The sequence below is a fragment of the Fukomys damarensis genome, unplaced genomic scaffold (assembly GCF_012274545.1).
Source record: "Fukomys damarensis isolate Sample0158 unplaced genomic scaffold, DMR_v1.0_HiC HiC_scaffold_6, whole genome shotgun sequence".
NCBI classification, from domain to species: domain Eukaryota; kingdom Metazoa; phylum Chordata; class Mammalia; order Rodentia; family Bathyergidae; genus Fukomys; species Fukomys damarensis.
The window spans coordinates 35,731,813-35,747,017 of NW_022900918.1; the positions used below are offsets into that span (position 1 = coordinate 35,731,813).

General features: G+C 41.4%; 1 protein-coding gene across 1 annotated transcript in view; it reads left to right on the top strand.

The window, feature by feature from the left end:
- Positions 1 to 1,861: 1,861 nt before the first annotated feature.
- Ercc5 (ERCC excision repair 5, endonuclease) overlaps positions 1,862 to 15,205 on the top strand; it is a 28,983-nt gene continuing 15,639 nt past the window's right edge. The window contains 7 exon segments of the mRNA XM_019204578.2: positions 1,862 to 2,161; positions 7,599 to 7,774; positions 9,194 to 9,309; positions 9,877 to 9,963; positions 11,239 to 11,299; positions 12,435 to 12,578; positions 14,888 to 15,095. Of these exon segments, the coding sequence (XP_019060123.1) occupies positions 1,864 to 2,161; positions 7,599 to 7,774; positions 9,194 to 9,309; positions 9,877 to 9,963; positions 11,239 to 11,299; positions 12,435 to 12,578; positions 14,888 to 15,095 (1,090 nt within the window). The 5' untranslated portion in view covers positions 1,862 to 1,863.

The window sequence follows — 15,205 nt, forward strand, 5'->3', positions numbered from 1 at the left end:
TATTAGTCCTAGATAAGGTTTTGGAAGCTTGGCTTCTCAGTTCTCTCCAATTTACAGATAACCACCTTCTCTCTGCGTCTTTATATGGCCTTTTCTCTGTGTGGGAATCCCTGGAATCTCTGTTCAAATTTCCTTTTCTTTTTTTGGTACCAGGGATTGAACCTGGGACCTTGTGCTTGCGAGGCGGGTGGTAGAACCACTGAGCTAAATCCCCAGCCCTCAAATTTCCTTTTCTTTTAAGAATACCAGGCAGACTGGATTAGATGCTACCCTAATGGCTTACGATTGATTGATTGTGGTCCTGGGGATTGAACTGAGGACCCTGAACATGCCAGGCAAGCACTGTGCACTGAGCTACACCCTAGGCCCTTTATGACCTCATTTGAACCTCCCTTTTAAGTGTGAAAGGTTAGGGCTTCAACATAGAAATTTCAGTGGAGTTCACAATTCAGCTCTCCACAGTTATTATATGGTTCGAATGAGATGGGAAGTAACATCTACTTGACATCTAAGCAAATTCTTGCCATAGGGTAGAAGTGCACTGGAGAACTTTAGGCTGGAGGCTTGAGAGGTCATTTAGGCAGCATTTCTAAATTTCTGCTGTTTGTCTGAAGACAGTTCTTGGTTTCAATAAATTTGTAGTCTACTATGGGAAAGAGACAATAATTAAGTAGGCAGTTATATTACTGTCAGTAAAAAATAACTCGGGACAATTTCTGTGGATCACTTTTCCCACAAGGGAACTGTGAAATGCACTTTGTAAGATTCATTATTGGTCAACATGGCTACTGTGAACCATTTGTTTGGACAGAAATGTTTTTGCTAAAAATTATTTTGTGATACATTTGTATTACACAGAAGTGTTTTAAATCAACCTTTTTACTTAGTTTGAGTCTAGTTTCAATAGCTCAAATGTGAACAAATGTGCACGCTAATACTATCATTTATAGTACTAAGTAAGTGCTTTGCACATATCGCCTCTAATCCTTACTTTAAAAAGCCTGAAGGTTGGTTTTGTGCTGTTAAAGATGAACAACAAAGCCCTGGACAAGTGTGACTTCGGCAATGCTAAGGACGATCGTTAGGTACGGCTGAGATTTGAATCTTTTTTTAAAAATTGAGTTTATTGGTACATTTTAGGTATACAGTACAGTTACATTCATCACTGGGATCTTGTACCTTTACATGACAGGTCTTGGTTCTCATTTTTTCCCCTTGTCCCTGCCCTCCCTTCACCTCCTCCCCCCTCCCCGTTTACAAACATTTTATTTCCATTTTTTCATTTTCTCATATTTTTTTCTTTTCCCTTATTCCCTTTCCCCTACCCTTCCCACTTTCCCTACACCTTTAGCCCTTTTCTTCCTATTTCACATTGTTAATTATGAGATCTGAATCTTGACCCAAGTGTTCACAAGCTAGATTTCCCTGGAGCTACTCTGGGAATTAATTTTTCGTCATTTCTGACCACAGACTGTGAAAACCTACGCTTTAGACGCGGGATAAAACTAAAAAATATTTCAAGGGTAAAAGTGAATTGTATTACCATCAGGTTACTACATGCTCACGTAACCAGCAGCTTAAAGACACCAAGAACCCACCTCTCTATTCTCTTTACGTTTAACACAATACTTAGCCTTTACAACTGGCAGCGCAACGGGTAGACACTGACACTGAAAAGGCGGGTAAAACTCCTTACTTCAACCTTATGAATATACTTTTTAATAGCGACACGCCGGCAGCAAGGTGACAGCTCAGACCTGTCCAGGTGCCAACCCGGCGGGGAGCAGATCTCTCACTTCCGCAGCGCTACAGACGCAGCAAATATACGTCATCGAGCAAGGCGGAACTTCCTTACGGCGCATCATGTTCGACGGAAGGCGAGAGGTTCCAATCCGTGTGGGTTTACCGACCCACCCGCGGTGTAATTGGTGGCTCGGTCTTCTAACGCGTTCCTGGAGTAAACGTTTGGGCCGAGTCGCTGGGCGAGAGCAGGCTCGGCTCCTCCACACCGCCGGCTATCCCTGGTCTGCTCTCTCTTCCTGGCGGCGGTGTCAGCAGAAGGGGAGCGCGTCGATGGGAGTCCAGGGGCTGTGGAAGCTGCTGGAGGGCTCGGGCCGGCAGATCAGCCCCGAGACGTTGGAGGGGAAGGTGCTTGCCGTGGGTATCCGCGCCTGCGCACTCGGGCCCGGGCTGTCGGACCGGGGGGCGGGGTGGGGATTGCAGGGCGATTTCCTTCTGAGCTTTCCTTTCCCCCAGCTCTGGGTGCGACTCCTGGTCTCACCTCCGAGGGCCTCTCTGCTCCAGCTGTCTCCTCTGCAAAGTGGAATTGATGATAGTATCTGTGCACAGACTTGGTGTGTGAATTCTAAAGGAATTCCTTAAATGAAAGGAGTCTGGGACAGTGCCAGGCACCGTCAGTACTGTGAATCTTAAACGTATCCCGGCGGGAGGTCAGCATTGGAGGGAATTCAGTAGAATTCTGGCCGTCGTGATCGACTTTTTTTAGTACATGTTTGCAGTATATAATGATTTCATTCACCGTGGGTATTTGGTACATGGATATAACACCTCTTAATTCTTTTTACTTGCCTTTTCCCCTCCTTCCATCTCTCGGTCCCTTTCCCATTCATTTGCAAAAGATCTGTTTCCCGGCTTCCTATTGTCATTTATGAGACCACGCGATATTTAAGCTTGTGTGTCCTGTTTGTTCCACTTAACTTTCTCGACTCGTGTGCGCTCTTCCTACAAACGGCTCACCTTTGGTTTTGCGTGCTCTTTTTCAGTCTTGCTTCTTGTATATGTGTTTTTTTCTCCTATTTATGTTTCTTAAACAGGAGGATAACGTAGATAGGTGCTTGCCTTTTTTTTTTTAAGAGGTATGGAAACTTTTATCCTTTGTTTTTTGGGAATAAGTTCAGGTGATAAAACTTTGGAAAGATTTAAAAAGATATACATTATTTCCCTTCCAGCCCCTGTGATCGGCTTCGTAAGGGCGATTGTGTGTATGTTTGGCTGGTTTTGTTTCTTTGGAATTACATTTTTTCATTATGAAAACAATACCATTTTTGAAGTTTTCTTTTTTTTGTTCGTTATGTAATCTCCCAGCCCCTTGGCTTAGGCATTCTTAGTAGCTGGTGCTAATTCAAACCAGTTTCAGGAGTTTCCTGAAAGAGGACCAGGAAGTTATGTAAATACAGTAACTGCTTTTGCTATGTGTCCGAGAATGAAAGACTGGCGTGTGTTGGGCAAAGAAGCCATTGACTGAGGAAGCACGCTATTAATTTTAAAAATATAAGGTTATTATTTTTTGCCAAGTGGATAATTTGCAACTGTATTTGTAATGTATTTAAAAGTTTTTGTTCAGGTGCCTTGAGTTGGGTAAAATGAAAAGTAATTTCAAATCCGTGAGATATGTTGCTCTCTAGTGCTCTCTGTTTGTCATTACAGTGTGAAGATTTCTTGACCGTCTTTAGGGTAATTTCCAAAAATCCTTAAAACTTTAGCAAAGATTTAGGGTCATTTTACATTGCAGCTCTGATAAAGCATTAAGAACTTGTAAGAATATTGAGATGACAACTGAAATTCAGCATTCTAATGTTTTAGGATGTCAGAGCAAGGAAGGGTAAACCATGTAGTTTAAGAGTATGTTATGTAAAAGGTTCCGAGAGCCCCATTTGGGATGGGACGTCATTTTTATGAGGCTGTTAGGCTTTCTGAAAGCATGAGTGGTTTATCTAAAGACGACTGGCAAAGATATTGTAGCTAAAATGATGATCACACATACATAATATCTGATTACTTACAGTTGATTTTTCTTTTTTGTTTTCATGGGAATTCAAGCATCTAAATTATAGATTTTGTTGTCTTGTTTTTTAAAAGAATTTATCTACAATTCTAGGAAGTTCATAACTTGTTTTTGGCTCTCTAAAAGAAAGTGTTTGGTTTTTGAACTGTGTGGATAGTTGAGTCTCTTTTACAATTAAACATCAATTAACATACCACAGTTTAACTTTTGTCTCTGATGGACCTTAATATTGGTGAAATGGATTTAACTATATTAGAAATACATTACAATATGCTGTGCACTCAGATGAAGATTTATTAAATTTTAGACTACCTAACTACATGATTAAGAAAACATTTTTTTTTGTTTTGTTTAAAAATGTTATTGGCTCTGAGTCTGAACTCTAATGTAATGTTGGGCCTTGCTTCAGATTTTAACTTTTCTAGTCTTTGAAGAAATGTAAAATATTTGATTTTTGTAAACAGTGAAATTAGAATGGTCAGATTATATATATATATATAAAAAAAAAAGCTTGCTGGATTTTATGTATTTCTTCTCTTAAGAATTTCAAGCTGGAATTCACACCCCTCACTGGGACTTGGCACTATGATTAATTAAACAAAAAAAAAACTCACCTCATTTTCCATAATATAGTGTTTAAAATGGTTTTGAATTAGTATTTTAAGCATATGGCATTGAGTTATCTGTGTTTCAAAAGCTTCATATCATGTTTTAATAGATAGCAAGGTTGAGAGCCACTGATCTGAAATTATATTTTCTCTAGTATAAAGTTGAAAGTAGTGGGCTATGTAGAAATTTATATATTCTCATGTCCTAGTTACTTTTCTCATTGCTGAGACAAAAATACCCGATACCCACAAGTTAAAGGAGGAAAAGTTTATTTCACCTCATAGTTTGTAGAGGTTTCAGTCTGTAGTCTGCTGGCTCCAGGGCAGGGTGGTGCGGTGCAGGAGAAACAGTCTATGGCAGAGTAGGCAGGAGGCAGCAAGCCATAAGCAGAAGCAGCAGCGAAGCAAGCCTCCCTTTCCCTTTTATCACATCCAGGCTACTGGCCAGGGTGGGCCTTCCCATTATCCATACCCGGAACTATGCTAATTCAAATCGGTGGACTGAATCAGTGGCATCACACATCCTAAGTACAGCTAGCTCCAAAAAGCCCCCCCCCCCGTGAGTGCCTGAAGCTTTGGTGTGGACAGCTAGATACAAGCCATAACATCCCATATGGTAGAATACCAGACAGAAACAACCTAAGCAGAACATTTATCCGATGCGGCATGAATTTAAGATGACACCAGCTCCTACGTCTAAGGACCTGCCCACTTCTGGTGTCCACCACTCCTATCCACTTTTGTGTGGGCTGTTGCAGCTGTTTAAAAACCTCTGTGTTCCCTAGGGTGATCCTTTACTTTACAATCCGGACACCATCCAGCTGTGTACGCTGTGACACACACACACACACACACACACACACACACACACACACATTTTCCTAGTGTCTTGGCTGTGATTCACATAGGACTAATATTATAACAATAGCAGGTTTCCACTGCTTGTTTTGTGACATGGTATAGAGTCAGTTAATTGTCGGTGGGCCTACGTATTTTATGGTAGTAAAAGGCATTCATTTAAATATTAACCGCCTTGTTGAAGAGCAGCTCTTTATGCCTCCTGTAAGTCCTGTGAAAGGGCAGGACTCTAAGAACATGGAGCTCACAGCTTGTTTTCTCCTGCCCTAGACTGTAAACTCTCTAAGAACGAATGCTGTTTTGTTCACAGCCATCTATCCTGGTCCTCCCCACCCAGGGTTTAGAAAAACTCCAACTACATAATACTCTTGCTTTGAGTAAGATGTATAATTAGTGGTCTTAATCTAACACACACACACACACACACATTTCCCTAGTGTCTTGGCTGTGATTCACATAGGACTAATATTATAACAATAGCAGGTTTCCACTGCTTGTTTTGTGACATGGTATAGAGTCAGTTAATTGTCGGTGGGCCTACGTATTTTATGGTAGTAAAAGGCATTCATTTAAATATTAACCGCCTTGTTGAAGAGCAGCTCTTTATGCCTCCTGTAAGTCCTGTGAAAGGGCAGGACTCTAAGAACATGGAGCTCACAGCTTGTTTTCTCCTGCCCTAGACTGTAAACTCTCTAAGAACGAATGCTGTTTTGTTCACAGCCATCTATCCTGGTCCTCCCCACCCAGGGTTTAGAAAAACTCCAACTACATAATACTCTTGCTTTGAGTAAGATGTATAATTAGTGGTCTTAATCTAGGCTGGGGAATGCCCCGTAGGCCGAGTAACCCTAACCTCAGAGTAGGAGTCACTAGGCCCTGAGAGCCAGCAGAGGACACTGTGTGACGGAGCTTGGGGGCTGCAAGCTTAGTGATTTCCAGGGTTTGATAAGAGTGTGATGGCTGGAAATACAACTGGAGAAGTGAACACAGGGCAGGTCATCCCGAGCTTTTGTAGATCATAGGAAGAGCTTTGAATATTACTCTAAAGGCAAAGGTAAACTTCAAAGGGCTTTTACTAATGCCTTAGTGCTTTAAACGTGTTCGAAGGTAGAGCTGGTAGGACCTTGTGTGGTTGGGCGAAGGGACACTTAGGCTGACACTGGAGTTCGTCTCGGGTGGGAGTTACCTGTGCCTAGCTGGGGCCTGAGCAGCCTCACGGAGAAGACACTGAGTTAGTTTGGGTTGTGTTGAGTGTGAAGTGTCTGTGAGGTGTCAGGTGGAGATATCAGCTAGGCTGTCCTGTCTGGGAGGAGGAAGTTCTAAGGAAGAAAGCCACAGAAAACACCAGTGTGCATGACAGGAGCAGGCTGGACTGAGAGCAGCAGACCCAGCAGGGTGCTGCATTGGTCTTTCTTCCTGTCCCCCTCTCCTTCCTTTCCCTTTTGTTTTTTGAGACAGAGTCTCCCTGTGTAGCCCAGGCTGGACTTGAACTTGCAGCAATCCTCTATCCTCAGCCTCCTAAGTGCTGGGATCCCAGGTATGCGCCACCACACCTGGCTCATCCTTTTGGATAAACACAAAATACATTTTAAAGAAAAGTTTAAAAATATGTGAAAACTTCAAGAAGAAAATATAAATCATCTTTAGCTTTAGCATAGAGAATTAGTGCTTTAATATCTGATCTGTTTTTTTATAGTTGAATATATTACACGTGTTATAAATGCAGTTATGCATTTTGTGACTCATTAGACTTCCTTCAGAATTATTTTTTGAATATCTTCCTTGTCACTAAACATGCTTCTGCAATTTCTGTTTTTAAGAGCTCTGTGGTATGCAAGCAAATCAGTATACAGTAATTTAGTTTTTGAAAAGACCTGTTCTAAAGCTTTAAAATTATTTTTTATACTTTACCATTATATACAAATATTCTTGTAGCTATCTTATTGTAAACCCACAGTGATTTCTTGAGCATAATATCTGGGATGGAATTCATAGATAAATGAGAATACAAATATTTAGGTTTCTTTACTGTGAGTTACCAAATTGTCTTCCAGAAAAATGTGTACTAGTTTACTGATTTTTTAAAAGACGCAATTCTTTGTCGCTGCACCTTTTTGGAGGATGTCTTGCATGAATTTAGAGTTCAATATTTAAGTTGCAGTAAGGGTTGGTTATAAGACTAACTGACCTTCTGTAGCAGGGCCAGAGGGTTTCAGAGTGGGGACGTGTGCTTAGCATGCAGTGTTTGGGGACCTCAGAATCAGGAAATTAAATTGTGTGGAAGAGGGAAGGAGTTCCAGAATGTTCTTCTTTAACAGTTCTCTCAGATATTAGCATTTGGCTAAACCAAGCCCTTAAAGGAGTTCGAGATCGCCATGGAAACTCCATAGAGAATGCTCATCTGCTTACTTTGTTTCATCGGCTCTGCAAACTCTTATTTTTTCGAATTCGTCCTATTTTTGTATTTGATGGGGATGCTCCGCTTTTGAAGAAACAGACTTTGGTATGTATCATTGAGTCTTATTTTCTCTTTGGAATGTTAGTTGAATGCCCTTTATTTTCTTTTAGTGGTGCTGGGGATTGAGCCCAAGGCCTCTACCGCTAAGCTTCCCCCTTTTGGAATTTCAGAAACCAACTTATTTTAATACATAGCCACTTTAATTTCAACTGCTTTTTAAAATTTAATAGAGCTGGGGATTTAGCTCAGTGGTTCTGCCGCCTGCTTCACAAGCACAAGGTCCTAAGTTCGATCCCTGGTACTCCCCGACCTCAAATTAATAGAAAAGTTTTTCTTTTTAAATGATGTATATATTATGTGAGAGGACATCAGGGGAACAATGATAAGAGTGTAACTTTTAACTAAAACTACTAGAATTCTTACAATTGAGAGTTTTCCTGGTAGAATCTGTTTAGGTGTTTCACATTTTTTCTATGCTGCCATTGCTTGTAACATTATGGGGAACCTACTTAGGAAATGTGTCCCTGAGTGTGGGATTGAATGTGCTTAGTGATGTGGGCCTTCTTTTAAAGGTGAGTTGGGTTTTTAGGAGTAAGAATGCTGTGTGGTACCAGGTGCTGACCAAAATGGGTTATCTATGAAATAAATGGAGTGTGATGGAAAAGAATGAGAACGAGTTTCTTTATTGTCCTAAAAGTAGTTTTAAAAAATGTTCAAGCAATAGAAATGATTATATCCTTTTGGACAAATGACTTTTCTATGTTGAAAATGTCAGCTCATCATTTTATAATTATACCAGGCATACAGTATCTAATTAAGTGGTGATGAGGCTAAAAGTAAGAATTTGTAAATGCTTGGACATTTGTTGCCTCTGTAAAAATGTGTAGACTTGAATGTTGTAATTTGCTGTTATCTAAGGGATCCTCTGTATCAGGTAGATTTCAGAAAGATTAGAAAAGAGGATTCCTTGGTTATTTGTGTTACATTCAACTGTAAGCACAGAGACTTTTTTTTCAGAGACTTCTATTTATCCCATATTGGACATTTCTTATAAGATGTTTCTATAGATTTTAGGAGTTCTTCTGACAGAATCTTGAATGTTGAGGGGCATAGTTACGTACAAATAATGCATTTTTTTATAAAAAAAGGAGTACTACTTAAAGCTTAAAGAATAAACTAATATAGTAATTTTGGAAAACATTTACTTGATTATAAATTTTAAATTTCTGAGGGTGTAGGTATTAAAAGCCATTTAACAGAAACAAAATAAATATTTTCTCAAACATTATATAAGTAATAGGTAGAAACTGGGTGCCCTTAACAGCATAAACTTAAAGATATTTATTGATATAACCATTGCCTGGAAACTCAAGCAAACCAAATTCTGTGGGGACAGAAAATCACTGAAATGTTTTTAATAGACTCTTAGCTTGAAGACAAATCTTACATGTTTTCTGTTTATAGGCAAAGAGAAGGCAGAGAAAGGATTCCGCATCCAGTGACTCCAGAAAAACTACAGAGAAGCTCCTGCAGACATTTTTGAAAAGACAGGCGATCAAGTCTGCCTTCAAAAGCAAAAGGCAAGAGAAAAATGACATTATTTTAGAGTCTAATTTAAAAGCATTTGATTTTTATATTGAGTTACTGTGGTTCTCTTTCCCTAATTTTAATTTTCAATAGAAAACAGAGTGAAGTGAGAGAAGTCAGTAAGATGTCATGGGACCTGGTAATCTGAAATTGTCAAAACTCCTTCTATAAAGGCTAATACAAAAAAGCTGTGATGTTTCACATCTCGTTCCTCCCATCCCTTTATATTTAATTTTTGCAGTGCTGGGGGTTGAACCGAGGGTCTTGCACATGCTAGGCAGGCACGCTGCCGTGGAGCTGCTGTACACCCACAGCTTGACCTCTTCTGTTTGTAGAGCTCCTCTTCCTGGCAGTAATTGAGGCTGTGGCCAAGGCTCCAGGAGCCGGTGTGAATCCCTCCAGGCTGACTTTGTTCAGCTTCCAAGGCAGTGGTCCAGGGAGAGCTGGGCCAGGAGGGGGCGCCACTGCCCTGGAGCAGGGTTTGCCAACGCTGTGGGAGAGGATCATTGGCTCAGAGTACTGTCGGGTCCAATCTGTTTAAAGTTATGTGTACTTTTCAGAAATGAAGCCCTACCCAGTCTTACGCAAGTTCAAAGAAAGGATGACATCTACGTTTTGCCACCCTTACAAGAGGAAGAAAAACACAGGTAAATGTGTGTATAAGAAAATTTCACCACTGTGGTATTCCAAGAGTTAGGCCTTCTTGTTTTATCTGTGTGAGAAGCTGTGTGGGAATGGGTTAGTGAAGCTGAAACACCCATTGTCTGTACCCTTTGGAATATTTTTCAAAGACTAAATTTTGTATTTTCCACCTTGGCTTTGTGTTTTGGTAATCTGTGATTGATTATTCTTTTTCCTACCAAAGAGCCTCTGTTGACCTATGGATTTAAAATGTGGAAAGACATGAACTTTGGTTTTTCTTACACTTCACTTACACTTAGCACCTCTACCTGCTTCTTACTCAGTGTTGTCTTTCTCACCCCCATGTAAAATACCACACACGGCGTCCTTTTGCTAAATCCAGTAGACTTCTCCGCCCTTGTGACACTGTGTCCTGTCAACCCGATCTGCTCTCGGCATCTTTCCGCTGCTTGTCCTCAGCTGCCTCTTGCTCTGGCTGGCCGTTGTCAGCAGCTTCTTGTTGAACTATACACGGAGAACCGAATCTGTCCTTGTCCTCAGGGCCCCAGACGCCCTTTCCCAGGGGCTCCTGCGCAGAGCAGGCTTTGTGTTGGTCCAGTTCCCCTCACTGCCATTGTGGCCACACCTTCTTGGTCAGGTTACTGGAGTGGTTCAGACTCCCGGAGTGGTTACTGGAGTGGTTTGCCTTTGATCTTACCCCTTCTGCAGTAACCTCTCCCTGACACATCCAGTCTCTGCTTTGTAGGACAGAATATTTTTGAAAACCACACTGTTATTGTCGTTTCCTTTCTTAAAACCTTTCCCGGCTTCTCATTTCTTCAGGCTGAAACTTCAGCCTCTTAATTGCACTGCTCCGCTTCACCCTCCCCAGACAGGCTTTCCTTTCTTTGTTTCCAGATACTTACAGTACTTCGTTCTTCTGACGGGCAAACTCTTCTCCAGGAACATTTTCCTACCCTACAGCTAGCCTTGCACTTACTTGTGGCTGACTCTGACCAGAGCAGTGGTAGGAGATTCCAGGAAGCTTTATGACTCCCCAGGCCAGGGGTCGGCCTCTCCTTATGCCCCAAAAGCAACCTGTGCTTCCCCTTGCGGAACTTTTTAGGCCGTATCTAATTGCTCACCACATGCGTCCCCCACACGGCAGCGACACTACTGGCAGTGTGGGTCTTGCTATCTTAGTCTGAGGCCCTGTAACTAGGAGCACCTGGTACTCCAGGATTAGTTTTGTGAGCAGTCATTAAAATCAGAGGTATTGTAGACATGTGCTTGACTTTCAGTTCAGAAGAGGAGGAAGAAAAAGCATGGCAAGAAAGAATGGATCAGAAGCAAGCATTACAGGTATTTAAATCATTTTGGAATTGAGAATTTTTTTGTTGTTTGAATTGAATGGCACGAAAATGAGTAATACCAATGAGTTAGTGTGAATTTATGAAGATTCCAATGAATGACTTGCCTTTTTATTATGTACTTGTATATATGTGTGTATTTATGTGTGTATTACACACATATATGTAACTTACCATCATGTACATTTATACACCCAAACTGTTTCCTTTTGCCATCAACCAGTGGACAAACCAGTAATAAATAGTAACACATGCTGTGTGAATACAGCAAACATACCATCTGTAAATAAGTGAGATATCGTGTTGCGTTATTGTAGGTCATTCCCCCAGTTATTCATATAGTTGAATGCGTGTGTGTGTGGTTTCTGGGGACTGAACCCAGGGCTTTAGCACTAAGATTCTGTATTACTAAGGCAGCAGATGATAGCTGGCATACGAATGGTGGCACATGCCTGTCATTCCAGCACTCTGGGAGGCTGAGGTGGAAGAATCTTAAGTTTGAGCACAGCCTGGGCAACTTAGTGACTTAGCAACATGCTGTCTCAAGATAAGAAGTAAGAAATCAAAAGGGCCGGGGATGTAGCTCAGTGTGAAGGCCCCGAGGGCCTTGCACTTGCTCATCCTTCAGCTTAGGATACTCTGTCCCCGGTTAGCATTCCTGGTGTTCTTCAAGTCCCTGAGAACAGGTCCTTTTTCTAGTAGGGTTTTCTCTGTCATACAACTGTTTTCTCTTCCTGTCCTCCTGACCACTGTTTTATCAGATTAGCTTGTTTGATATCATCTTGTTTATTGATTTACTTATCACGAGCCTTCCTGACTGCTAAGTAAGGTCAGGGCCCTCACCCAGCACGGTCTGCACAGGACCCCAGTGCCATAGTAGAGGCCTAGGCCTTGCAGATGCTGCTCAGTGTTGCTCTTCCGCAGGAAGGAGTGAACGAAAGAGGGGATGCCTCGCCCACTCTTCTTCTTCACTTGGATGCGTGCTGCAGGTTATGCGCTCCTGTGTTTAGCTTCTTGTAGACTGTGGAGAACTGTTGATGACGTAAACACAATCTATGTCTGTAACAGTGACGAGGACTTAGTGCGTGAAGTACAAATGTCATGGCATTGTGTTTTGCTCTTTTCAGGAAGAGTTTTTTCATAATCCTCAAGCAATAGATATTGAGTCTGAGGACTTCTGCAGCCTGCCCCCCGAAATAAAGCATGAAATCTTGACTGACATGAAAGAATTCACCAAGCGAAGAAGAACATTATTTGAAGCAATGCCAGAGGTGAAATATACAATAACACACAAGTGTACATTAATGCTTAGCATTGAGAACTTCAGAACTTTTCACTGGAATGAAGAGGAAACCTGTAAGCAGTACTTATCTCATATCTCAGCATCGATGTATCTCAGAGATCTCGTGAAGCATCATTTTTTGTAGGTTTGAACTGATAAAAACTGACTCAAATCAATCTTGACTTTCCACCCAAGACGCGGTCTTTCCTTATCTGTCTTCGTAGAGAAACCTGTGGTGTTGCTTTGTAGTTCTCAGTGCCAGAATGAGCCTGTCTCGCTCACTTCTGTCTTCAGCTCTGAGCTCAGTATGCGATGAGTGCCCCGAGTCCTCAGTTAGTTCACTGAACTTCAGAAGTTAGCGGCAGGGTGACATTTAAACGCAGTGGGAAAGTGTGTCCTGGCTTGACATTCCAAGTGTATTTTCTTCTGCTGGAGATGCCATTGGGCCTCCATGTTTCCTCCCCTCTTTCTGGACATTGGGAATAGAGCTTCTTCAGCTTGGAGCCTCATGGTGGACTCACAGCCACAGGAGGCTGGAGTGGGGCCGGCTCTGGGGGCCGGTGTTGTTGAGCAGGTCTTGACCTTGCTACCTACCATTCGTTCCTTAATTCCATGCCACCATTAATTACTCACCCACTTTAATTGTTCTGAATGAGCTCTGTTTTCTGTCATCACCACCTAGTATTTCTGATATAGTTTCTTTTAACCCACTCTAGGACAGGGTGCAAATTTTGCAGCCTTATTCCTAATGAATTGCTGTAGTGCTTTAAAAAATTTTTTTGCTTTTGATTGAAAACACATTTTAAGTAGTTTATTCCTTGCTCTGTGTTTGGGGGGCATTTGGGATTTGCATTCGTTGTGGAGGGTTGGTACACGTACATAACATATCTTTAACCCTTTTCATGCTCCTTTCCCCTCACCTCCCTCCCCCTCCTGCCATTTCAGGGTCCCCTTCCCTATTGCAAAAGCTCTGTCTCCCTGCTTCCTATTAGCTAGCAAAAGTTTTTAAACTTGAAAAAAAAACTTTTGAATACTTCTGAAATTGATACCAGAAGTCTCAAAAAAGTCAGACTGTCCTATCACATCCTTGTTTTTCCACGTAGAATGTGAAGACAAAAAAAAAATACTGAGGTGCGCAGAAATGATATTTTTGAGTTTTGGATTTTATAGGAGTATACTTATTTTTAATGCAGGGGAAATACTCCAGCCTCCATCTGCCTATCAGGCATTTTATTAGTGGGAAGGATCTCTGGTTAGTACTTGAGGAAATGGAGTTTGGGTTATGCAAACATGAGTGCGAAGGACTGGAGAAAGACTGCCCTAGTGACTATATCGTCTCTATTCTGTTTCTGCAACGGTAGTGTCTCGGGTTGGCAGGCTGTAGGGTAATGTGGGATAGTGTCCGACTGGATCTGTAATCGTGATGGAGTAGAGAAGTTCTGAGTCATCCAGGTGGGATGTTTGTACCCTCTGTGTACTGTGCAGATGGGACACTGATCATAGGAGTGGTGGTAAGTAATAGTGATAGTAATGATCATAAGGAATAGGCTCCAGGGTAGCAGTTCAGTCTGCCTCGGATCCCAGATCTGCCAGTTATTAGCTACATGCCTCCAGAGTTACTGAACTGATTCAAGTCTTGATAGCCTCATTTTTATTTATTTATTTGAGACAGGGTCTCACTAGTTGAAATTAATCTGGATGGAACTCAGTATATAACACAGGCTGGTCTCGAACTCACAGAGATCCTCCTGTCTCAGCCTCCCGAGTTCTGGGATTACAGGCGTGCACTGCTAAGCCCAGCCTTAGCCTCATTCTTAGAATGGAAATAATGCTGTGTCTCCTTGAATGATTCTGAGAATAACTTGTGGTGGTTTATATAAAAATACCTAGACGAATGCCCTTTATGGGAAGTGCTTTATAACCGTTACTATTATCATTAATAGTTCTGATAGCTGTGATTTACGATCTTCTGTGGGCCAAGGGCACGTACCTGACCTGCATTCTAGAAGATTGTGTGTTAAAGCCATAATCAGATGTCATAATAACCACCACACTTTACGTGCTTGGAGCATACTTTGAAATAAATATACAGCACTCATGATTTCTTTTGCTCAAGTCCTTTGTTTTGAATGCACTGTTAAAAGGCAGTTATAGTTTTTGCTAGCATTCAGCTTTCACTTTTATAAAACTACCACTAATGAAAGGAGGGAATTATTTTTTTACCTTTTTGGGGGAAAGAGGAGAAATATGGTAATATGTGTATTCAATGTAAGACAGTTTTATTTATTTCACCTGTAGGAGTCCAGTGACTTTTCACAATACCAGCTCAAAGGCCTGCTTAAAAAAAACTATCTAAACCAGCGCATAGAAAATGTCCAAAAGGAAATGAATCAGCAGCACTCAGGACAAATCCAGAAGCAATATGAAGATGAGGGGGGCTTTTTGAAGGAGGTGGAGTCGAGGAGAGTGGTCTCTGAAGACACCTCACACTACATCTTGATAAAAGGTATTGGGCACCGTTGTGTATATGACAGTCAAAAACCAAAATAATGTCACAGCTCTGTGGTTAGTGAACTACCACCTCTGTGTATTTTTTTTTTTTTTTTTTTTTTTTTT